Below are 26,293 nucleotides of genomic sequence, written 5' to 3'. Positions count from 1 at the left end.
TCATGTTTTATATTATGATGTTTTTAATTTATAGAATGTTCAACAAATCTTCATCCTTACATATAGTATACTGCTGTCAAGAAGGTATTTCTTTAGTACTTTTTGTGTCACTGGAGATGGAACTCAGAGCTTTGTGCATGGTAGGCAAGCTTTGTCACTGAACATCTCCAGCCATTCATTTGATTATTTTTAAAAGATAAGGTCTCACTATATATTCCTGGCTGATCTTGATCTAGATACATAGACCTGGTTGTACTTGAACTCAGCCTTCTATGAGCCATTCAGTTCATTTTGTTTTTGCTATGGGGGAGATTTTTATACGAGTACTATATTAGCATCATTTCTACCCAACCCTTTCCTTTTCCAACTCTTCCCATGTACATTCCTCTCTCAAAATCACGGTCTCTTATTAACTATTACATATAAACCAATCATACATACAGACACACATGTCTATATAAATACAACCTTCTATCCCCAGTTAATACTGACATACTATTTGTGTGTTTAGAACTGACCATTTGGATAACCTATCAGGGGACTTGTTGCTGTTGGAGACTGAGTCTCCCTCTCTTAACAGCCATTAGTTGTCTGTGGCTCTTCTTCTAGAGGTAGGGCCTTGTGAGATTGCCTTTATCTCCAGTGGAATTTCTACCAATGTCACTGTGTAGGTCTTGACTGTATTGCTAAGATTTCATGGGTACAGCCTTGCTGTCTTATATAGAAGGTATGATGTTCTGGTCCTCTGGCTTTTATAGTCTTTCCACTCCCTCTTCTGCAATATTCTCTGAGGTGCTGGTGTGCAGGTTGTGCTGTAGATAAATCAGTTGAGGATAGGCACCTCACAGTTACTTGTTTGCATCAAATCCGTTGTTCTTTGTAATCTCTGCTGCAAAAAGAAGCTTCTTCGATGAATGTGGAAATTATACATAATTGGATCTCGGAATAGGTTTTTAGAATGTAGCTAGGAATTGTGCTGGTTTAGGAAAGTGGCAGTAAGTTTGCCTCTCAAGTCCATGTCTTCATTGAAAATAATAAGATTCAAATAAAAGATTTGAAAAGTCATATGTAGTGGTTATAAAGAGTTACAGATATTGGGGTTGGGGAGGTGGCTCATTGGCTGCTCTCCTAGAGGACCTGGGTTCAGTTCCCAGCACCCACACTGCAGCTCCCAACGGTCTGTAACTCCAGTTCCAGGGGATCTGATATCCTCACATAGATACATACAGGCAAGCATCAAAGCACGTAAAATAAAACTGAAACAGTTTCTAAAAGTTGGAGATATTGTTAATTGAAGTCAAATGCCGTTGAAGTTGGATCTACCTGGGATGCCCTCTTTCCTGTCTAACAGTCGTGTGTGATGCTAATGTGGCACTCTGCTCCATTGACTTACAAGAGAAATGTCAGCATTAGAACACAAACATGTACTGGAGAGATGGTTTAGTGAGCGGACTGCTTGCTGCCAAAACTAACACCTGAATCCATTCTCTAGAGCCCACGTAGTGGAAGGAGAGAACTGATTCCTAAAAGTTGTCATTTGGCCTGTACCTAACTGTGGTGATGTCCCTTGTTTCCCCACAATAAATGACATTCAGAACATCAGGGTTGGGGAGGGGGCAGTCTGGATGTGGTGGCTCATGTCTGTATACCTAGCACTTAGGAGGTAAAGTCAGGAAGATCAGGAGCTCAAAGCCAGCCTTCAGTAAGCTTGACTGCAGGGCTGAGTAACAAAAGGCAAATTCAAACAAAAACAAAAGACAAATAGGCCATCTTTCTTGGCCCTAGACCACTGATTCCTTTCCTCTTCCCTCAATCCTTTTTTATACTCTTGTTACCTTCTTTGCACAGTCTTAGCCTTGGGCAAAGTAGGAAGGAGTCTGAAAATCATTGTATAACATTCACCTACTTGAAAACACTAGACGCTTTGATGCCCAGTCTCATGTGGAATATCTCTTTTGTGTCTTCTTTGCTTGGTATTTTGACATTTACAAAGTAGTGGTTGAAATAGTTATGGACTGCTTTCTGATTTTAATCATCTCCTACCACATCTGAATGAAAACTATTTTATTTGTAGAAGAGTATTACTGCCTAAGAATTAGGTAATGGTAGCCTGTTATGCCTAAGGCTGTGTGTTCCATCCCTAGCAGTGCAGGGGAAAATGGTTTCTTTTCTTTTGTTCAGGTCCCCTAATTAGCAAAGGATAACTTTGAACTCTTACTCATCCTGCCTATACCTCCAGTGTGCTACCACAGTGCTAAGCATGAGTTTTGAGTTAGGTCAAAGACAGTGAGCATGAGTAGAGCATGAGTAGAGCATGTGTAGAGCATGTGTAGAGCATGAGTAGAGCGGTGGTGCTGTGGGCTTGCTGGGGATGCTTGTATGTTGTTGGGCATCAAGACAAAGCAGTTCACCCTACTCTGTAGAGCTGGTTCCAGGACAGGCAAGGCTATATGAAGAAACCCTGTCTTAACACTAAAGCAAGGGAGAGTTGTGGACGCAGGCCAAGGAGATAAAATTGTGGGGAAAGTCTTACTATAAACGTGGTATCTTTTATCCTTCCCCAATGTTATATCCAGTCATTGTTATTAAGTAATTGTATCATTGACAGACTGTCTCCTTTTTTCTCCTCTTTCCTCTTCCTGCCCCCACTGCAGAAGACAAGGTCTTTCTCTGTAACTCCCAATCTGGAGTACCCTGTAACCCACCACCATAGCTTCAGACGTGGGTACCCTGCTCTGCTCTTTATTTCATCTCCTGGTCTATATGTTCACTACATGGAAGAAATGCTGAGATGGTCAAAGTTCCTACCTCGTGCAGTTGATTTAGAAGAAAATAAAAACTAAGTGTAGGCTTCTTAAAACTTTATTCTGCTTATTTTTCAGATGTGTATGTGCTGAGCCATCTAATCCTAGCAACGAAACTGTAGAGCTGTGGGAGAGGAAGAACGTGACAGCAGCCAGTATTTCCTGGGCAAACCTTACCGTGTCTGTAAGTGTAGTAGGGGCTGAGGAGTGTCTCAGGCCCACGGGAACCTGGCCTTTATCTCCTCCTGTTTCGATGTAGAGATGGTCTCACACCGAAGCCTGTACTGGCTTAGAATTTGTAGCAGGCTTCTATCTCAGGACAGGATAGACTCTGCTAAGAGTCAACATCTGAGCCCCCACATCCAGGTTTTCTTAGCCTTTTCTGATTATACTTAACTGGATGATGAGTATATAGGTTATTTTCAAAATATGTTTTTTTTTTTATTTTTAATTTATCTGCCTGCGTGTGGGTATGTGCATGAGTGCAGATACTCACAAAGACCGAAACAGGTGTTAGATCCCCATTCCAGACAGTTGTGAGCACCCAGTATGGCTCTGCATCTTGCACCTGTCAGCCATTTCTGCAGCCTCTGTTGTATTTGTTTCTTTTAAGTTGGTAAAATGTTCTTTGAGTGATTTTGATAGGAATGTCATCTATCTCTAATTGATGATGTGGTATGGTTAGCCTAGCAGAAGCTCTCTAGGTAAAGCATGAAATCGACATCTTAGATTCAGCCATGTTCACGAGTACTTTATTGGATACTTGAAAATCTCCATTTTCTCCTTCTGCCCATTCAGGAGTGTAAGACCTTCCACGGTATGTTTGTGGGATCAGCTTGTGGGCCTCACGGGCCTTATGTTCCCGATGTGCTCTTCTGGTGTGTCGTCTTGTTTTTCACAACGTTCTTTCTGTCTTCATTCCTCAAGCAGTTTAAGACCAAGAGATATTTTCCTACTAAGGTAACTGGGCTGAATTTTGATAATACTTATGCTTCATTTATTTAGTTTATTTCAAAGCAAGAATTTATTATTTAAAGCTAGTGCTTTATGCTTAACCGTTAAAAGAAATTCCTTTTAGTAAAAAATAATAATGGTGACACATGCCTTTAATCTCAGCACCAGGGAGACAGACACAGATGGAGTTTTGTGACCATCCTGGTCTACAGAGCTAGTTCTAGGACAAAGAAACCCTGTCTTTCATTCACTCATTCATTCATTCATTCATATATATTAATATATATTTATTATGATATATATCATATCTGAACACATAGGCAGATAATAGTACTCTGAGAAAGTGGAAGGTAGTTGTGATGTTGTGACTTGTTTCTTATGTTTTGAGGATGAGGTGGACATAAACTTTTATGACAATTATTAAAAGTCTCAGCCATGTATTAGTGGCATATTTATGACAAGGCTATAAATTATATAAAGGACAGGAAGTAATCCTATGTTTATATTATATTTATATTATTACTATAGGTGCGATCAACAATCAGTGACTTTGCTGTATTTCTCACAATAGTAATAATGGTTGCAATTGACTACCTTGTAGGAATTCCATCTCCTAAACTTCATGTTCCTGAAAAGTTTGAGGTAAGTCTTAAAATTTAGTGAGGAAAGAAAGGACTTGAACCCAGGACTTTGTGCTTATTAGATGAGCTCTTGTGAACTGCAGTCCTCAATTTACCTTTGCATTGACAAATATAGATTTAAATTTTAATACCTCTTGTCCTTCAGAGTACTAAATTCTCTAATTCATATCTACAGTGCTTTTTCTAAAAATCAGTTTCATGTTACATCATTAAAATGTGTTTGGATATGGTAAGGTACCAGATTTTTGTCAGTAGTTGTTTGGGCCAATTGTGACTCATGGTGCCTTGCTGTGACACTAGTTTCCAGAATTTAACACTAGGTACTTTAGGAGTTGATACAGGCAACATTTATTTTACCATAGAAAGTGTATGTGGGGGCATGCTAAAGTGTCATTCTAGTTCACTTATCTGTCTCTGCATGCTAAACCTTGTCAAAACATATTTCAAAGATGGGCACTGTGGTGCATGTCTGTAATTTAAACTGAGGAGATTGAAGCAAGAGACTTGTGATTCAAGTCCAGCATGGACTACATAGTGAGTTCCAGGCTGGCCTAGAATACATAGAACTACCTTGTCTCTTCATAATAATCAAATTCAAAGAAATAAAACCAAAAGTTCAACTCCAAAATAGTCTTTGAGTAATGAACCTCTGTTTATAATTCTTTAGCAGTTGGACTTCCTCAGGTAGGATGTGATCTGGTCAGTAGACCTTGCACTTGTCACATGTCTAGTCATCTGTTGGCTTTGTGGGGGACAATCAGGCTTCATTTACTGACCTGGAGTTGAGACATTTGGAGTGGTGGTCCTTCTCTTCCCTGCTTCTGTTTTGTATCTTCCCTGAAAGGAACTGTGTTCAACAGCACAGTTGTCATCTTAGGACTTGCAGAGGTTAAGAAGAAACTTCAGTGTTAAAGTCCAGAATTAAATACCATACATGTCACTTGAGTCTTACTTTGTATCTGTCTTAATTAGGTTTCTTTGCTGTGAAGAGACACCATGACCATGGCAAGTCTTAAAAAGGAAAACATTTATTTGGGGCTGGCTTAATTAGTCTATTATTGTCATGGTGGGAACATGGCAGTGTGCCGGTAGACGTGATGCTAGAGGAGTCAAGAATTCCACATCTTGATCTCAGGTGGCAAGGAGAGACTGGGTACCTCACTGGTTATGTAGCTTGAGCATCAGAGACCTTAAAGCCCACTCCCACAGTGTCACACTTCCTCCCATAATGCCACATATCCTAATAGTGCCACTCCTTTTGGCCAAGCTTTCAAACACATGAGTCTATGGGGGCCATTTCTCTTTAAAATCACCACCACAATGTATTAAGTTACAAGATTGTCTAGAGTTACAGAAGAGGGAATAGATGCCACTCTCGATAAAGAGTGGGCAAGTCTCATGACGAGGGCATACATGTAGGCACAGGATGACTTTCTCTGTCTTTGTGAATAATTTACCACACATCCTAGTCCAACCTCTTTTCTGTCCTTTGGTATTTTATGGAATAGATCCACTGATGTGCTATGGAAAGTTAACACAATAAAGAAATGAAACATTTGTTTTTATTTTAACCTTTGATAGCCTACTGATCCAAGCAGGGGCTGGATCATAAGCCCTTTGGGAGATAACCCTTGGTGGACCTTACTAATTGCAGCTGTTCCAGCTCTCCTTTGTACCATTCTCATCTTCATGGACCAGCAGATCACAGCTGTGATCATCAACAGGAAAGAACACAAACTGAAGGTAATAACCGTCTTCCTTCTGTATCATTAATTCCGAATTTTAGTATGAAGGGACAGTCTGGACTTACACGTGCTCCTTTCCCTCTCCAGAAAGGAGCTGGCTATCACCTGGACTTGCTCATGGTTGCTGTCATGTTGGGAGTCTGCTCCATCATGGGCCTGCCGTGGTTTGTGGCTGCAACAGTGTTGTCTATAAGTCATGTCAACAGCTTAAAAGTAGAGTCTGAATGTTCTGCTCCAGGGGAACAGCCCAAGTTCCTCGGAATTCGTGAACAGCGGGTTACAGGGCTGATGATTTTTATCCTGATGGGCCTCTCTGTGTTCATGACTTCAGTATTAAAGGTAAAACCCTATGGAGGTGTTCAACAATCTTACTTTCCTTAACATTTATACTTAGTTGTAAAGAAATGAAACATTGAAATATGTGTGAGTATATAAAATCAGTTCTTTTCTTGTATTTTAAAATCCATAAGCGTTTAAAAATACCATTTCGGAGTGTTTTTTGTATAGTAAGCGTGTGGGTTCATGAATTTGTTATAGCCTGCAATTGCAAGGAGTTAATCAATCACAGGTGATTATAACATAGTACATGCCAGGTGAGGAGGCGGGAGGGTGTAGGTAAGTGAGTGGGCGAGCATCTTCATAGAGGCAGGGGGAAGGAGGATGGGTTAGTGGGTTTCCAGAGGCGCAACCAGGAAAGGTGATAACATTTGAAATTGAAATACAGATACTATTCAATAAAAGAAAAAAAAGAACATAGTACAGGAAGTAATTGAAAGAAATGTAAAAAAGTTTCTTTAAAGTACTGTTAATGAACATAGTATGTTTCCTGATACAGTACATGAAATATAAGTAGCAAATAAAATAAAACAAAACAGGATTACCAATGAAGCATATAAGAAACCCTTAGGCACATGAGGGAGTGATAAACAGGGCACAGTGTTGTTTTATGCAGGAACTGCATAGCCTGCCATGAAGTTGATCGGTAAACTGATAGAGCAATGTTGTATAGTACTGATTGTATTTTAAAGGAGCTTGGAGACAAGAGGAGTATGTTATGTAGTCTTTTTGGGGGTGATGGCCCATTGAAGCTTTTTGAAAATTTCCCCTTATGTCTTTTCTAATGAATTATTTGTGGCATACAAAATAAAACTCAAACATGAAGAGAACTCTAAAATAAAACTTAGGCTCCATATTGATTTTTCACAATGAAAAATCACCCTGGCATGTACTATGTTATAACCACCTGTGATTGATTAACTCCTTGCAATTGCAGCCTGTAACTAATCGATCTGTGGGCTATAATTCATTGTTTTCATAAACAAGTCTTCACAGACAGTCTTTCAACTTAGTTATTTAAATTAAGAAAAAAGTGTGTGTGTGTGTGTTCGTGTTCGTGTGTAAACATGTACAATAGTGGGAGTACGAAGGTCAGAGAACAGTTTTTAAGAATCAGTTTCTGTCCTTCTGTAATGGGTCCCAGGCACTAAAGTTTGTCTGGCTTATGTAGCAGGGCTTTGACTTACTGATCCATTGGTTGACCTTTAGTTCTGTTGTTTAACTTACTCTGGTAGTATTGGATTTGGTGGCTCATGTCTGTAGTCCTAGCACTTGGGCAAGTGAGGTGTGGATGGGACTAAGACAGAATTGTAAAGCTAGCCTGTACTGCCTAGTGAGTTCCACTTATGTCAGGCTCTGCAATTAAATAGAAGGGCAGGGAAGATGGATCACTCAGTAAGGACACTTGCTGATGCCAGGTTTGACAAGATTACTTTCATACCCAGAATGCGCGTAGTGGAAGGAAATCTGATTACTGCAAGTTTTCCTTTGATCTCCACATACACATTATATATGTATATGCAGGCACACATACATGCACACATGCACACATACACATGAAGGAAGAAAGGCAGTGAGTTAATTATTCTGGTATTTATCGTCATTGTAACCTTAAATATTGTTATAATTATATTTTTTATACTTATGCTTGTTTCCTAGAACAGAGATTTTCAATGTCTACTCCAAGGGTCTTTTGGAGTCCTGATGTCCTCTCAGCATTTCACTGGGTCTTCTATTCTAAGGGCTGCAGATCTGTGAAAGGCAGAGTTTTTCATGTATGTAATTCAAAGGAGACTATTGCAGCATATTGTATACACTGAGTACAGGCACAAATGGAGGACTCTCCTTGTCTCCTGCTGAGCAGCACAAGCGAGTTACAAAGTAAAAACAGTGCTATTCTATAATTACATTTTGTTTTAGAAACTATAGATTTTCATAAAACTATATTCCTGGGCCTAGCTCTGTTGGTAACGTGCTTGTTGTGCAGGCGTAAATCATGAGTTCAGATCCCCAGCACCCATGAATAAAGACCCTGACATCCTATCACCCTGGAAGTGAGACACATGTCCTCTGATACTGTTGGCCAGTTAGTTTTCCTAACTGATAAGCTCTAGGTGTGGTAAGGGACCCTGTCTTTAAATAATAATGATAATAATAATAAAATAATCCTAAAGGGCTGGGCATAGTGACACACACCTTTAATCCCAGCATGTGGGAGGCAGGGGAATCTCTGAGTTTGAAGCCAGCCTGGTCTACAGAGCAAGTGCAGGACAGCCAGGGCTCTTTTTATCAACATGTATGCCACAAGGAAGCCTGGCACATAACTTATTTTCTGCAATTCTAAATGATGACTGATGGAGAAAGGAGGAACTCCTGTTGTATAAACCAGGATGTTGAGGCAGCGGGGCTCAGTGGAGGTTATGCAGTAAGGAGGCTAGGGCCAGTGATCACATGGAAACCCTGCCTTTAAGATCAATCAATCAGTCAATCAATCAAACAAATAAGTAAATTTAATAAAAAGGTAGAACATGATAGAGGAAGACCCGTTCACACGAAGTGTTCTTCATGCCAACTTATCATGGTTATTAATATTATTGCTGTTACTTTTAAATTGACAGTAGCTATTTAAAGTATCCTAGTTTCATATACACAGCCAGGTTTCCTACAGAGGACCTGCCAGGATGGGGGTTTGGGATCTCTATGCTGGAATGTTTGAAGGACATAATTAGTAAACCCTGTTGTACTGCATTGGTGCTGGGCAGCAGTAATTTAATACTTCAGTGACGTGCTGTGTCAGCTACTCTGCTGAGATTTAATTGTACCGCAAGCTGAAGGACAGAAAGGACTGAGGAGAAGGGACTTGCTCCTCATCCCTGACTGTGCACATTCCCTTTTAAGGAACGGTCTGTCGAGCAAATGTATAAACAGTACACCTCTTTGCTTCTTTCCTGTAGGAATGCTGGTCCAGTCCTTATCACAAAAGAACTTTTAGTTCTGTCACTATAGTTACTCATCAAATATATTTCTGTACACCCATTACTGTAGAATTACTTCAGTGTGATGAGTTCTAATTGTAGTAATTTTATTTGCAGTTTATTCCGATGCCAGTTCTATATGGTGTTTTCCTTTATATGGGAGTTTCTTCTCTGAAAGGAATTCAGGCAAGTATTAAATAACGGAACTATTTAAACATTGCAGAAGTTGTATTTGTGACTATTTTTGGTTTGCTTACATAAAATCGACATTTACCGAGTGATTATTGCTCATTGCATATCTTACCCCAAAGAATGAGATGATTAACTCAGCTCCTTTTGGCATACTTGCTCAGTGAAGACGAGTGTAATGAGGGAGGGTCTAGGGTCAGGACGAAAGGCCCATTTCTATACGGAGAGCAACACTTTTCAGTACTGAGAAAGGCTGATTAGCTTTTTATAACCATGTATGTTACAAGGAAGCCTAGCATATACATTGTTTTCTGTAATTCTAAATGAGGACTGATGGAGGAAAGGAGGAAGTCCTGTTGTATAAACCAGGATGTTGAGGCAGCGGGGCTCAGCAGAGGTTATGCAGTAAGGAGGCTAGGGCCAGTGATCACCATGCTTTGTGGAAACTGTCTGCTAAAATTTACCCAGGTTTGTGCAGACCCGAATGGAAACTGTAGATTAGCAGTGATTCTCACAGTGGCTAACTCTTCTTACAAAAACTATGTTCTCCAGCCACTCAATGATGTAAATAAAAGTAGCTGTCACTTCCAAAAGCCAGCTTTTTTTTTTTTTTTTAAATCGTGTCTACTAACTTAGTTAGGGATACTATTGCTGGGAAGAGCCACCATGACGACAGCATCTCTTATAAATAAAAACATTTCATTGGTGCTGGCTTACAGTTTTAGGGGCTTAGTCCATATTCTCATAGTGGAAAGCATGGTGACTAGCAGACAAACATTGTGCTTACTAGAGTTCTACATCTTCATCCATGGGCAGCAGAAGTGAATGCCACACAAGGCCTAGCTTGAGCATCTAACCTCAAGGCCCACCTCCTACTGACCCACCTCTTCCAACAAAGCCACACCTCTATCTAATAGTGGCCTGTGGGGGCCACTTATAATGCAAACCACCACATCTACCATGGTGAAGGAATGATACTATCTTACTTACTTGATTTTTATAACAGTTTTGTGAGGTCAGTAGGTTATTTCTAGTTCATAAATGAGGAAATTAAAGTTCAAAAACATCCAGTGGATGATTTATAGATCTCTGTTCATAGCTTTAGTGGTATTAAGCTTAGAAAAATCTCGGAAGACTTTGTATTTAATTTTCCATCCTGGAAACAGATCAAAGAGATTCAGTGCATTTGGAATTTGACCATATAAGACACATTCATCAAAATGTAGTAATCTACCAAAGTAGACTACTTTGTTTTGTTTGCTTTTTTTGAGACAGGGCTAACCTCATAGGCTGGATTGAACCTACAGTAGTCTCTTGACTCATTATCAAGAATTGTAGGATTACTGGTGTACACCACCAGTTCTGTCTGCTTTGACTTTCTTCTTCTTCTTTCTCTTTAATCCAGAGAACATTCTTCGGTGCTATTAGAACACACTCAAGATCTTACTTTTATTTATTTATTTATTTATTTATTTATTTATTTATTTATTTATTTCATACTCAAGATCTTATAGTTCCATTTAACATGCACATGTGCGCACACACACACACACACACACACACACACACACACACACACACACACCCTAAAATTATTTCTTAAATAGTTAGGATGTTTTTGTTGATGGCGTCTTTTCTTTTTCTTCATTGCATGTGTAGTTTTTTGACCGTATCAAATTATTTGGAATGCCTGCCAAGCACCAGCCGGACCTGATCTACCTCCGCTATGTCCCTCTCTGGAAGGTGCACGTGTTCACGGTCGTCCAGCTGACCTGCCTGGTTCTGCTCTGGGTGATCAAAGCCTCTGCTGCTGCAGTAGTTTTTCCCATGATGGTGAATTTTTCAGATTTATTTTGTTATTAATTCATAATGGAATTATTATTTTCATTGTAATCTTTAAAAATTTATAATTGGCCTTGAGGAAGAAATGTGTCCTTTAAATATATGAATTGTTTTTAAAATGTTGATGTACTGTTTCTTGTTATGAACTAGTAGTTTGCATTTTAAGTATTCTCATATTCTGAAGTTGTTTAGTTTTGATATTTTAGTTCTTGGACTGGAGGGTTCTGTTTTGTAGTTCTAAATACTGTTACTTAGAACATTTATAAAGCAGATGTGATAGGCAGATGCATAAGGCATAGCAGCTACACACTCTTGGCCTTGAAGTGCGGTCTACAATGTGTCTTTGTCAGAAATTGTCAGATCTAAAGGTTTAAAACTTAGCAAGGCCATGGAGAATTTTAATAAGTCACAACCCACATAATCTATTAAGTTATCTTCAATATTATTATTTTTTGCACAAGAATTATACAGATTGGTGATAGCTGTCTTTTTATGAGTACTATATAAAAGCTAGTACCCTGGCTACAGGAAACATTAAAAGACTCAATTGTTATAGTTAGCTGAGCTATACTTCCTGATCACAGATAAATTCATGTCAGTGTGAAGCTATTAAAACGTAACCGTTACAGATTTAGAAATTCAGTTCTGTACAAAACTCCAGGCCAAAGACTCCTATAGACTTAAGGAAAAAACATTGTAAGGAAGTGTTTCTGAAGCTTTGCGAGCAGGTAGGGTGTATACTCAGAGGAAGATGTGCACCATACATAGGCTTTATCATCCACTAAGGCAAAATAAATGTAGCAAAAATCAGTAATAGACTTTATGTAGTAATAGGTTTTAAATAGTGTTTATGTGAGCTCAAGAAGGAGAAAAGAGATGTAGCCACATGTGCACAAAAGAGTCAAGTGGACTTCAGTCCATTAGACACCTAGAACACAAGGGTCTGTGCATATTTCTCTGTAAAGGGCCAGATAGTAAATACGTTAGGCTTTGCTGATCAGGAGAATGTTCTGTATGTACTTGAATAATATAAGAGAGAAATACATTTTTATAATTCATTACTTGTAAAATTAAAGGAATAGTTGGAATGTTTTTAATGCAGAATACTAAAGAGAAGGATGGCACTCTCTGTCACTGAGAGGACGTCTCACTCTGTTCGGGTTCAAGGTCAATACTGCATTATTGCCAGAGTTGGGGGTCTTACTGAGTAGGAGTAGTGCTTAGAAAGTGTAAAGATGGGGTCTTACTGAGTAGGAGTAGTGCTTAGAAAGTGTAAAGATGAGGGTCTTACCCAGTAGGAGTAGTGCTTAGAAAGTGTAAAGATGAGGGTCTTACCCAGTAGGAGTAGTGCTTAGAAAGTATAAAGATGAGGGTCTTACCCAGTAGGAGTAGTGCTTAGAAAGTGTAAAGATGAGGGTCTTACCCAGTAGGAGTAGTACTTAGAATGTGTAAAGATGGAGTTGGTTTTAGCACTGAAATAAAAAAGGAAAACAGACAAACCTCTAGCCTCAGAATTATTCTAAAGTTGTCTATAAAATCCATTCTTAGTTTATGAGCTGTACAAAAATTGCTGGTGGCCCATATTTGACCTACGACCTATGAATTGCCACTTCTTGATCTATTGGAAGTGAGTTATTATGGTCCTGTTTAATGAATTTTCACAAGTAGCCCAAGCAGAAGGGTTAGACCAGGGCATAGTCCAGGTGCGAGATGGGACTAGGAAAGTAACTCAGAATACTAGGCTCAGGTAGGTGAATGTTGAAACATCAGATGTGGATTGTATTTTTAGAAATAAAGAGAAGCTAGACATTTTTCTCAGGAAACACTAATAAGATGTCACTATTAAACCTAATGAAGCTGTGAAGGATCTATAGTACCTTCTTATTACATACAGCCAGCTTAAAATGCTAGCATTTAAGCTTAGCACTATTAATTAGCATCACATACTGTAATAAAGCAGATAGTGATATTTCAGCATCAAAAGGAATTATCAGTATATATATGCTTACACACCTTTCTTTCTTTAAAAATTTTATTTTATTTATATCAGTACACTGTAGCTGTCTTCAGACATACCAGAAGAGGGCATCAGATCCCATTACAGATGGTTGTGAGACCCCATGTTGGGGCTGGGAATTGAGCTCAGGACCTCTGGAAGAGCAGTCAGTGCTCTTAACCGCTGAGCCGTCTCTCCAGCCCCCCTTACACACTTTTCAACACTTTAGTTATAATCTAATGAAAAAAAGACTGAAGAACCTTACTACTGGTAACAGTTGTAGTTTGAGTATTTGGATAAGAACACAAGTATTAGATATAAGCCTTAGCAAATGTTCTCTTTCTCTCAGTGTACGTATTACGTTTCTGTCTCTCCCATCGTCTTCAGGTTCTTGCATTAGTCTTTGTGCGCAAGCTCATGGATCTGTGCTTCACAAAGAGAGAACTCAGTTGGCTTGATGACCTCATGCCAGAAAGTAAGAAAAAGAAAGAAGATGACAAGAAGAAGAAGGAGAAGGAGGTAAAAAGGCATCCATCCCTTTGTTTAAGGATTCGCACCACTCAGTGGGTCCTCTTACCATCCTCAAGGAGCCTTATGAAGCCCAAGCCCTCCTGATTATTCCATGTTAGTGAAATGAGGCGGAGCGGTAGGCGGTGTTACCCAAACACTGCTTCTTACCTGTCTCACCATGTTGCATAGTCTGGAACACAAAAACAAAACAAACAAAAATAAGGTTGAGCAGTACTAAAGCATCACACAGTAATTTTATTATTAGCACACTGGGTGTGTTAATGTGCAGTACAATAACTGTTTTAGTGGTCTGACATCACTAATGAAGTTTAAATGTTCTTAAGAGAGTTCATCTGGTGAAAGCAATTACCATACAAGCACAAGGACCTGAGTTCACAGTCCTTACCTGCACCCAGTTTAAAAGCTGGGTGTAGTTGTTTGTACCTGCAGTTACCACCCTCTGGATCCTAGACAGGAGCTTCAGATTCAGGAAGAGACAACAAGTGTATCAAAGCAGTAGATGAAGTGTCACTGTCTTAGTTAGGGTTTTACTGCTGTGAAGAGACACCATGACCAAGACAACTCTTATAAAGGACAACATTTAATTGAAGAGGTAAAATTCATGATCATGATGGTAACAAGCACAGCAGCCTACAGGCAGACATGGTTGTAGAGGAGCCCAGAGTTCTGCGTCTTGATCCAAAGGCAACCAGGAGAGACTAGATTCCACAGGCATTCAGGAGGAGGCTCTCTTCCACACTGGGTGGAACTTGAGATCCCACGCCCACAGCAGCACACTTCTTCCAACAAGGACACACCCACTTCCCGTGTACCAAGCATATTCAAACCACCACAGTTATGGAGCAAGACACCCGATGATCTCTCTTCTCTATAGGGACACACACAGACAGACACACATGCAAATAAACCCATAACCAAACGTAAGTCCCTCAAACTTGTACGTTTCGGGGTTCTGTCCATGCTGCTTTGAATTCTTGAGTACAAAGTCCTCCTCGCAGCCTTCCAAGTAGCTGGAAATGAAGGCATACCGCCATGCCAGACTGTTTTTTTAAGTTTTTGTTTTAAAATGCATTTATCTATTATTGTGTATGTGTAATGCTCAGAGTGTGCATGTGGAGGCCTCTATGCCACGACACACATTTGGAGGTAAGAACACAGCTTTCAGAAGTGTGCTCACACTTTATGTGGGTCATGGGGTCAGGTTTATGTCGCATCAGCTACCTTTTCATCCTGAGCCTTTTCCAGCCTGTTTTTGTTCTCATTCACTATTATGTACCACCATTAATTGATCTACACAGTTATATTTAAAAATACTTCATTCTGGATTTGATGGCTTGTTTTTAAACTTTTTACTCTGTTACTATATAGGCAGTAGAAGCAATATGTTTTGTCGATTGTAGTATTTTCCTCAGTATTATCTTAGGGTTGTTATTGCTGTGATTAGACACAATGACAAGAAATGTCTTGGGGATGAAAAGGTTTATCTCATTCACAACTATGCAAAAGCAGTGAAGGCAGGAACTCAGGTAGTGCAGGACCCTGGGGGCCATGAGGAGTGCTCCCCATAGCTTGCTCCTCTTGCTTTTCTGTAGAGCCCAGAACCAGTAGCCCAGAGGTAACCCCATCTACAGGGCTGAGTCTTCCCATCAGTGAGTCATTATTAAAATGCCTTACAGACTTTGCGTGCAGTTGGATTTTTATGAAGGCATTTTCTCAGTTGAAGCTCCTTCCTCTCTGATGACTCTAGCTTATATCAAGTACTAATTTTTAAAAATGTCATGGTGTTACTTAAATATAGATAGGGAAGGAATATACTTCTCAGCCAGAATTATGACTAGAATAGTCATTGCAACTACTTGAATGAAGTTCTAAATTTAAAGTAAGAGTTTTGATTCCCTTAACACTGCATGCATAAGTATGTAAGTTATTGGATATTTTTGTAGAATATTGTTTATTTCCAAAGTATATAAAATATAAGCAGGTTATGTTGCTTGCTTTTTGTATGAGTTGGTTCAGAAGCATATACATTTCAAGAACAAAAGTGAAAATGCATTTTAAATGCCTAGGGATCTATTTCCTCGTTGCTTTTTTCGGTGACTTTGTGTTACTGCTCCCTCTGTCTAGCATGTAGTCTCCATTTTCAGATTCACCTTCTGGATCAGAATAGCTGATAAGTCAGACTAGAACAGAAGCAGTGGAAAGAAAACAGAGGCAAAAATGAACATTATCTGTGTGGGAGAAACTTTTGAAACTGCCATTCAGCTTGTCCAAGTTCTCCCCCACTGAGTTACAGAGAATGCTAGGACATTAGTGTAGTAGTTGTAAATCTGGGTACATTGTCATATTGGCATAATGTTTTTGTTCAGTGTGTAAAGATTATCCTTGTGTTATTCAAATATTGATTTCTCTGTCCTCATCTCTTGCTTCAATCTGGACATGCATTGTAATTCTTATGTCAAGAATCTTCCATCTCAAGTTTACCATTTTATTCTCTGCTTTGTCAGTCAGCAGACTGTTGGGTAAAAGAGAGAGAAGGGTGGGACTTATGCCAGCCAGGGGGGGACAGAGAAGAGTAAAGCAGATTGAGCTATAAGGGAGGAGAAGGAACATCATGGAAAAAAATGGATCTGAAGCCTAGAGAGCCAGACCAATACTTAAAATGCAAGTGTCTTGGGGGTTCTGGCTGGGAGGTAGCCATATTAGCTTAGAGGATTAGAGTAGATTAATGACTGACCAGGTATTGTGGTAAAGCATGATTAAATAAATGTCGGTCTCTTCTGTGTTGTTTCATTGGGGAACAGGCTAGGATTAAGAAACCAGCTGTTCTATTCATTTACTGCATACATTTACATTAAAGTTACCATTACTTTGTCACTTGGCAATGGGATTTGTGATGGGGGATGAGCTTGAGTACTCTCTGCTCCCTCTGCTTCTTTGGGTCTTTTCTCCAGTATTAATGGTCATAATTTTAGTTTATGTTTTTGTTCAGGTGGTTTTCAACCTAGGATGATGTCCCACCTAAGGGGCATTTTCAGTGTCAGAGGTATCTTTTTTATCACCACTGGAGGAACAGTGGCACACAGTAACATTTGGACTTGAAAAATGTCTTAAATCCACGATGTTCCCTAAAACAAAGAGGCGTGCTCTGTCTGTCAGTGTTCTTACTGAGGAGACAGCCTCAGTGGGTGACAATCTTTTACTCTGCACACTGCTGAGACACGAGATTTCAGTTCTGTCTTCCTTGCTATGTATGTATGGTAACCAGTACTCAGACCTAAGTTATACTCATTTTATACAGTATTGATTATTTTTAGAAATAGGGTTATTCCTTGGGAAATAAGTTTGTACAAGTAGTTATTTTATTTCATACTATAAGTATGTGTTCCTATTGCCAGAAGAAGTTTTCTGTTAGGGTAGATACTTGTTTAAATAATGCTGTCAGTTTGGCTTTCCAAGTCTTTAGGGTATTTTTGGAAACAGATCCTTCTGGAGATGTTTTGGAGGAAGTAATCTCTTCGTGTCTGTGTGTGCTTTAAAGGAAGCTGAGCGGATGCTTCAGGGTGACGGGGATACTGTGCACCTCCCATTCGAAAGGGGGAGTCTCCTACAAATTCCAGTTAAGACCCTAAAATATAGGTAAGATACAACTTTACTTTGTATGCTGTGTTTTTCACACGTGTCAAGTGTACAGGTAAGGCATGTGATATTTCTTTGAAATAATGGTGAATAAATGTTTCTGCAGGGTAAGCACAGTGGCAGGTTAGAAGGCTGGCCATTGAACATTTGATTGATTGGGTAAAAGCCTGGTAACAGTTCCAAGGCTTTGTCTTTATTTTGTGATACTACGCTGCAGTCTTAATGGTGTTTGTTTGTTTGGGCAAGATCTTACAGTTTAGCCATGGTTTACCTGGACCTCACTGTGTAGACTAGCGTGTCCTCCACAGAGATCCCTCGGCCTCTACCTCAGAACGCTGGGATTGAAAGTATGTACCATCATGCCCAGCTGCAGTCTTACCTTAAACATTATGATGTATGAACAGAGGTGGAAGGTTTTTAAGCATTAGTAAAGTATTTGTCGCTTATAATTGGGATTACACTGTGATTTTAATGTGATCTAATTTCTTCTTTTTGTAGTACTTGGTATTGAACCTAGGACTGTGTGTGCTTGGCAAGCCCTACTGAGCTACTTCCCTACGCTTTACAATCTGGGTCGCCATTGCTATGATCAAACACAATGACTAAAAGCAACTTGGGGAGGGAAGGATTTACTTTTCCTTGCTTTTCTTTATCACTGTTTAAGCAATCAGGTCAGGAGTTGATTCAGAAGTCATGAAAGATTTTGGCTTACTGGCTTGTTCTCCTCATAACTTACTCAGTAATAGAGCACCTAAGACTACTATCCAGGGATGGCACCACCACTACCACATGTGTTCTTCCCTATCACTAATTAAGAAAACGCCTTTCAGGCTTGCCTACAGCCTGATATGGAGGTACAGTCTCAGTTGAAGTTTTCTCCTCTTAAATGACCCCACTTTATCAAGTTTTCATAAACTAGCCAGCCCACCAACCCACATGCTGTTGTTTGTTCTTAGACAGGAACTTACTGAGTTGCCCACTGCCCTTGGACTTACCGTGGCCAGCTGCTTCAGCCTCTGCCTCCTGGTAGCTGTAGCTGCGTGCTCGCACTGCCCGTCTCATTAATATGCTCTAGTGTGACATGTGTCATAGCTTGTTTGCGTGAATTGTTTTTCTTTTTGTAAAGAAAAGGGACTTTATCTGTGGAATATTCATATTACTTGTGACCAGTAACATTAAGCACATGTTATTTATGGGTATAATCATTGCATTGGGGGTCTGGCATCATTTTGCAGTATTTCATAGAAATGTTGAAAGGTTATATTTGACTTTTATAGTAAATTCTTTGATTTTGATACATCTGATGAAATAACACTTGGACACTAAAACTGCGGGAATATCTAGTTAAAAGTTAGTGGGGTCATTTTGTTGTTGTTGTTGTTGTTGTTGCCAAATTACTACTTTCAGAGCTTAATTTTCAGTTTGTGTGTGTGTGTATGTGTGTGTGTGTGTGTGTGTGTGTGTGTGCGTGTGCGCGCGCGCGCGTGCGTGCGTGCATTTTCTTCCAGCATTTAAAAAAATGATTTGTAAAAGAAAGGAGCTTTTTTTTGCTTATATACTGTGAATTTTTACTTGATGAGAGTGTCAGTTGTAAGAGTTTTGACTAAATTTCTCTTTTTTAGGCTTCTAAACTGGTTTTTATTTTACCTCAATGATACAGCCTAGAAGATTGGGTGTTGTGGCTGGAATACTGTTGATGAACTACATAAATCCAAACTGAATTTTGCTCACATAAGCAACTCTGCTTTGGGGTTTAAGGAACATGCATTTCTCTGTGAAGACTGGCTAGCAGAACTCTAGGTTTATGATAATTTGTTACACTTTAGTGTAGGTGCACGTCAAATGTTTTCTCAATTTTTAAATTGGTGAAAACAAGAAATTATTTGATGCTAATAAAAATGACAACATTAATGCTTTTGCAAGTGCTGGATACTAACCAAAAAGTGTATTTGTTCTTCAGTATTGACCCTTCAGTTGTTAACATATCAGATGAAATGGCCAAAACTGCCCAGTGGAAGGCACTTTCCATGAATACTGAGAATGCCAAAGTAACCAGACCTAACATGAGGTAGCTATAACCTTATGCCTTTGTAACTGTTGCTAGTGTCCACTCACTGATTCACCTAATGTATCTAAGTATATCCTCTTTGTTGGACAGAACCAACGCCACTCCCTTTCCTTCCATCTGTTCTTCTACCTTGATTGTGTTCTGCTGTGGATTGTGATGATTACGTATTATAATTTGAAATTTAAAAGTGCATTGTTCAAAACAGGACTTTCACCACTTTATAATAAAAATAAATTCTGCCTAGCAGCGTATATATATTTTGCGGATATAATTATATTAACAAATTAAGTATATATTCATAATTAAAGATTTGGTTGAATATAATTATATTCAAATTAAAAGAAAGTTACTAAAAGTGAATGCTACTGGGCATAGTGACTCACACCTGTAATTACAGTTCTCAGGAGGCAAAGGCAGGAGGAGGGACCCAAGGTCAAGGTTGGTGTGGTACGTGTACCAAGTTCCAGGCCAGCCAAGTTTTCATAGCAAGAACCTGGTCTGAATAAACAAGTAGACAGATACGTTAGCTAGCTAGCTGGATTGATTGATAGACTGATTGATAGATAGATAGATTGATAAATAAATGACAGACAAGCAAGTAAATAAATGAATAAATGAATATGCTTTCTTTTGACCAAAGAATAAAGAAAAAGAGTTGTTTTTCTAGTGTTTTTTGTTTTGTTAATCTTCTTTGGGTAAGATACAAATTCTCAGGATGATAATTTTAAAGAAATTTAATTCACACATACAAACATAGACACAGGAAATCAGTTTTATCACCATATATATCTGTGTATATGGGTGTATTTTTTTCCTATGTATGAATAAATATAAATCCAGTTTTGCAGTGAGTCATATATTGAAACTTATTATTATACAGCACTTTTTTTGTTGTTTTTCTTCCTTTGCTTCAAGTGCAGAGACCCCAGGAATCTTATTTTGATATTAGAACTTTAGATTTTATGTTGGAACAAGTGAGACACCTTCCTGGGAGTGCTCAGTGTTTCATATACTGCACTGTCTCTTCACCGGGTGTTGGTTATTCTGCCCAGGCACTCGGTCATGTCATTCCAGGCCTTTCAACCTGTTCTGTGTAGCTGCTTTCTCTTTGAGCTCTGCCTTGTGATAAGTATTTACTTATTCATTCCTTTCTTTTCATAAAGTCCATGTTCTACTTCATCTGCAACCTTCCTTTTTTTTTTAAATTTTATTTTGATATTTAAAACAGGGTCTTATTGTGTAGCTCTGGTTTTCCTAGATCACACTATATAGCACTGGCACTGGCTGTCCTAGAACTCACAGAGATCCACCTGCCTCTGTCCCAATGCTGGAATTAAAGGTGTGCACCAGCATGCCCAACTCTTAATATATTTTTTGATCTTCATTTCTTTACTTCTGATTTTCTAAGCTTGACTGTTCCTTCTTTCAGTTTCTGTCTTTATCCTATTGGATTTTGCAATTCTTTGAACTTCACTCTCAGTTCCTATGCACGTTCTGCCAGCACCCTTGACTCGGATCGTTAATATTGTTATGGTGAAACTAAAGGCTGTGTAGTAATACTAGTGCGTACCTTTTGTATTTAGCTTGTCACGTGGGTTGGCCCTGTATTCAAAATCACATGTGTAAATAAACCATCTTCCCTTTACTCGTGCTAAAAATGTGATGTGTTGACAACAGGAAAGGGTTCAAAGAGAGTGAGGGGCTGAGTATGGATCAAAATACAGACTGTTTGTATACAGAAGCATCCAGATTATAATACCCAGTTGAAAATTGGTGTTAGCAAGCAATTCAGAGGTATATTGTAGATACTGTGTGTTGACAATTTGACAATTTAGAGTTCATTCTTTTAAAAATAATTTTTTTCTCATTGTTTGTTTTAAACAGCCCTGAAAAGCCTGTGAGTGTGACAATAAATTTCGAAGATGAACCATCAAAAAAATACATGGATGCTGAAACTTCATTGTAAAGTCAAACCAAAAGGAATATATAGAGATATATGCCTATCTGTGTGTATGCACAAACACACACACACACACACACACACACACACGCACGCACGCACGCACGCACACATTTATATGTATGAAAAGCACATGTGCCATGCAGTTAATGTGTAACAGTACTTTGGGGCTTTTTCAAGTAGCATCAGATGTTTGTTGTGAGCACCATGGAGACTGCATTAATGAAGTGGTCTCTAGAAGCAAGGTACATGAATTTTTACTCCAGATATTTTTTTGGAGAGTAAAGCCTTTCTGTTTTGCAATAGAAAGATGTGGAGAATGTGTTCAATCTGCTTTTCTTAAATCTCTGTCAGTGGCAATCAATCATATCAACCTTAAGTGATACATACTTAGTCTATATACTTAAAGTTTCGACCTGGATTTCAGAAGGCTTTGCTTCCCTTTTGGTAGTGTTCATAGGTAGAATAAGGAGCCTCCCATGTGGTGAAAATGACACGTCCTGCCTTCTCTGTGGGCTTTCTTCATGTAACTGTCCATCATACTTCACAGGTGGTGAACATAGAGGTGATTAGAAGTTAGCAGAGACTGTCTAGGAGGGAACTTTATGTTTTAGAAGTTATTTTTAAATTTTAAAACTTTCATATCTGAGCTTCCATTTAGATGGTACATTAAAAAAATTGATGTCACTTCAATTTAAGACCCACTCAAGTCATAACGTTTTGAGTTTTCAAACCTATGAAGTGCCCATTTACAGTGGTTAAATTTTGTTACCTTTGTGGCAAGCCTTTTCCAGTACTCAGTACTTGCCTACAAACCAGAGTCCCACTGTTCTTTGTCTTCGTTCTTTACGTAGGTGGTCAGGTTCAGGTATCTTTCTGTTGTAAGTAGTAATAAAGAGTCAGCACCCTTTCAAGTAGGCTTGTGATCAATGTTCCTTTATAAGAATTATATTTCATTTTCTGTGCTTATTTTTCTACTATATAAAATGTATTTAATTGGTTAGTATCCATAATTTCCTTTTAAGTATTTTATTTATTATAATTGATGTGATACTTAAGTGTATAAATATTTGAGACAGTAACAAACACAGAGTACATTGCACCTGTTGTAGATGTTTGTGCTCACTTGCATTTCTGTTCAGTACCTGAAAGCAGGTGGCAAACTCTACATCCATAGTATAGACTACTGCCATATTACATTTTCAAAGGAAGTTGGATATTTCCTGTACAGCTCAGATCCAATGGCATTTTGTCCTGTTCTGTGAGAGCACTGAGTTTCCAATACTTCTGAGCTGTTTCTTAAGCATGTGGCAAATATTCTTAGCTCCCCACAGAGTAAGTAAATGCTGTTTTAACCTTTGGGACAGAATGTTTGGGGCCAGGAAACTTGATTTGGCAAAGGATAGGTAACACGTAGAAATGGGGAGAAACCCCAGAAGCACTGAAGGTGATGGAACATAGAGGTTTGGGAAAATGTCTTAAGGGAATTCTAGTGTTCTCTAGCCATTGCAAACTAAATTACAGAAGTAGGAAGAAATTCTATGCATCTTTAGATCACATGCATAGAATTGCCCAAAGTGGATTATTTTTAGCAACTTTGAAATCATTTTAGTTTATTCTAAACAATGTACCAATTAGTGTAATTCCCTCATCTGAGATCACATAGTTGGATTCTTTTTAAAATAGTAGTTGGCAATATCTAGTACTATCTGTGGAGTTCTATTGGACTTCTTAGCATATGATGGGAGTGTCGCCATGGTGCTTACAGTCATAGGTGACCTCCATTGAAGTGGTTCCTTTTCATTCAGCAGCACATTGGTTTCTGAAGTTTCTGTTTGCTGCTAATTATAACCCATCCCACCCCCGATGTACCCAAACATTTCCTTGTGTCAGGACATCAAAGGGTTAAATGTATTTTACAGGAAGTGACTTTAAAATTTAAACTACAAATTACCTGGTATCATAATCTTCCTGTGACTTATTAAATTATATGTGCATTATCCAGAGTGGGGGCGGGGGCATGACGTACAGAATACTTTGCATCTAAGATGCTTCACTGTGGTTTTGGTTATTGATGCTTTCTGCTTTCTTTTGACTACTTGACTTACAAAGTGATCTGATGCGACCACTCCACTGAAGAGCAGGGTAACTGACTGCTTCCTTCAGGTGGTCACATTTCTCGTGCTATTTTCGAAAATAACAATCATGAATAACATTCATTGCAAGACAGCAAGAGAGATAATTTAGTATATATATTGATTTTTTTAAATGCTGCCTTAAATAGGTGTATATGAGCAGTAGTAATTGCTATGTACTGATTTACCTCAAGGTGCAAAATAATTAAACTTGTACATACCCATTTACAGAATAAGTTCAGAGACACAGCCCTGCACTTTCTAGATGCCTTGATTTTCAGATGGAGCTTAGTGCTACTGAACACCATGGCCATGGGGCCACCTCAGGACGTTCTTCCCTCCACCATATTTTATTTATTTATAGATGTGTGTTTACAAAGACTGTAATGAAGCCTGGTGTTAACTATCTGAAACTTACTTCCTTTCTCTTGCTATTTCAATCTAAAGTAGGAGCCTTTGAGAAAACAGTAAACTAGCTTCCCAATGCTAAAGGGGTGATTCTATATATATTTTTAATAATATTAGATACGCAAAGTGAAGTACAAAGTCTTTAAAATATTGTGTGAGTGTTTGTGTATGTGTATGAAATCACTCTTTAACTCTCTTAACTTTTTTAAAACTCGTGGTGTACCAATGTTCAGATTTGCCAAGCTTTCCCTAAGACACGTAGGATGAAATGTTTTTGCGTGTTAATGCATGTATTTGTAAAGACTTGTTTACTGCTGAAAATCACTGACTCTTGTTTCCATCCCCAAAGTGTTTGTTCCTTTTGCATACTGGAAGGTTGGATTGAGCATAAGCTTTCTGGCTTTCCTTTCACAAAGGCAGGTTCAAAATTGTGCAGACAGAAGAATGGCTGCTGGCGGTGAGCTGTGGCATCAGAACTGCCTGTAGTGTCACCAGTGTGGGCAGTGTCACCAGTGTAGGCAGTGTCACCAGTGTGGGCAGTGCCAGCATTGTGGGAAGCTCAGCAGCTTCAAGTCTGCGACCTGACCAAGTGCTCAGAGTGGGATGTGGGAGCCATTAACAGAGCATTGTAATTCAGATGGTTATTTAAGTAACTTCCATGTCTGAAATTTATTTATGTTATCATTTGTAGCACAAATACATGAACTGTCTTCATTTAGTCCAACAATTATTTATTTTTAGAAAGTAAATTGAAAGACAAGCTGCATTCAACTTTTAAAATAGTGTTCTAATCACAAGATGTGATCATTTAAATTGTAAGGTCTCTTTTAACTTCCTGGAAAGTAGATTGTCAAAAGGAATCATGTAAAGATTATTTTAAAATTTTAACTGTATGTAGTTAGAGTGTAAACCCCAGCTCTGTGGTCTCTAATCATATTTTTTGCACATTCATTGTTTCTGTTCTGTAGCTTTTCTTGTATTCCTTTAAGATATTTGGCATTGTAGGGGTAAGGTGTCTTCCAGTGTTTACTATGTTAAGCTTAAATTAAAATTTAAATTTATTGTCCATTTATATAATATTTGATACTTTGGTGTAACTTCTCAATACAGTTACAATTTTTATGACATTTATAATTGCAATCGTATTTTCTTTTGTAATAAAATCCAAAGTCAATTAAACAAATTGTAGACCTGGTATTTCTCATCTATATGAAGTACAAGTCTCTACCTGAGTCTATAATGTGAACCATCCTGCCTTTCACATTTGTTTCCTAATTGTTAGAGAAAACTATTTTTTGTAGATGTTATTGAAAGAGCAATAAAAGTCTACATAGCAAGTTGTTGACTGTTGTTTTTTACTTTGTTATAAGGAGAACTGAAAATCTTTTTCTGTTTAAACTGGGGGCAGGGAGAAAGGGAAGTAAGTGACTTCTGTTTCCTGCACCCAGTGTGCGTGTGTGTGTGTGTGCGTGCGTGTGTGTGTGTGTGTGTGTGTGTGTGTGTGTGTGTGTGTGTGAGGGGGGGGGATATTAAAGGTAATGTTCATCTTAAATGCCAATCCAACTTTGCTTTCTGCTTTAAACCTAAAACCTTTACCCTGTCACGTGTGTTGTCGTTTTCTTGATAACACTGACCTCTCTGTTGCCTGTTTCTCTTGACTTATTTTGACTTGGGTTGACTTCGCTCCTGTTTTTCACATCAAGAACCTTGTGTCTCATTGTAAATTTGCTAAGCCATGGGAGTGAGATGAAGAAAAATATAGCCTTGGAAAGTTCTGTTACACTTGGGAGAGGTGGTTGACACTTGGCAGACACAGGACTATTGTTCCTGTTGTTTACCAGGAGGGGTCTCTCACTCATGGTTATTTGCTGTGATGGTTCTGCCTGCCTGCCTGATCTGAGGTGAGTTGTCTTGGTGAGTCTTGTGTTCTCATGGTGGACCTGCTGCTCCTCTGCTTGCAATGGGAATTCTTCCAGTGCTTGCAAAACCTTTTCTGCTTCTGCTTTTCCCCCCAATGCCCACTTAGTCAGCATTGACTAATTGCACTCCCATCTCTGCAAATGTTCTCAACCA

The 26,293-nt window shown here is 38.8% G+C and overlaps 1 protein-coding gene across 7 annotated transcripts in view; it reads left to right on the top strand.

The window, feature by feature from the left end:
• The window catches only part of Slc4a7 (solute carrier family 4 member 7), a 79,632-nt gene extending 54,075 nt beyond the window's left edge, over positions 1-25,557 (top strand). For 4 of the 7 annotated variants that reach the window (NM_001413733.1, NM_001270860.2, NM_001413732.1 and 1 more), the window contains 11 exons: positions 2,883-2,988; positions 3,603-3,764; positions 4,287-4,400; positions 5,981-6,142; positions 6,232-6,483; positions 9,573-9,641; positions 11,304-11,477; positions 13,870-14,001; positions 17,552-17,649; positions 19,610-19,717; positions 21,602-25,557. In NM_001413733.1, the coding sequence (NP_001400662.1) occupies positions 2,883-2,988; positions 3,603-3,764; positions 4,287-4,400; positions 5,981-6,142; positions 6,232-6,483; positions 9,573-9,641; positions 11,304-11,477; positions 13,870-14,001; positions 17,552-17,649; positions 19,610-19,717; positions 21,602-21,683 (1,459 nt within the window). In that variant the 3' untranslated portion in view covers positions 21,684-25,557. Of the gene's footprint in view, positions 1-2,882; positions 2,989-3,602; positions 3,765-4,286; positions 4,401-5,980; positions 6,143-6,231; positions 6,484-9,572; positions 9,642-11,303; positions 11,478-13,869; positions 14,002-17,551; positions 17,650-19,609; positions 19,718-21,601 lie in introns of those variants that run through there. The other 3 variants (XM_039092959.2, NM_001270861.2, XM_039092960.2) reach the window with 2 other exon arrangements.
• Positions 25,558-26,293: the final 736 nt, after the last annotated feature.

Source organism: Rattus norvegicus, chromosome 15 (genome assembly GCF_036323735.1).
Source record: "Rattus norvegicus strain BN/NHsdMcwi chromosome 15, GRCr8, whole genome shotgun sequence".
NCBI lineage: Eukaryota > Metazoa > Chordata > Mammalia > Rodentia > Muridae > Rattus > Rattus norvegicus.
The sequence above is the reverse complement of the archived record's forward strand: the minus strand, read 5'-3'. Positions and strand labels throughout refer to the sequence as shown.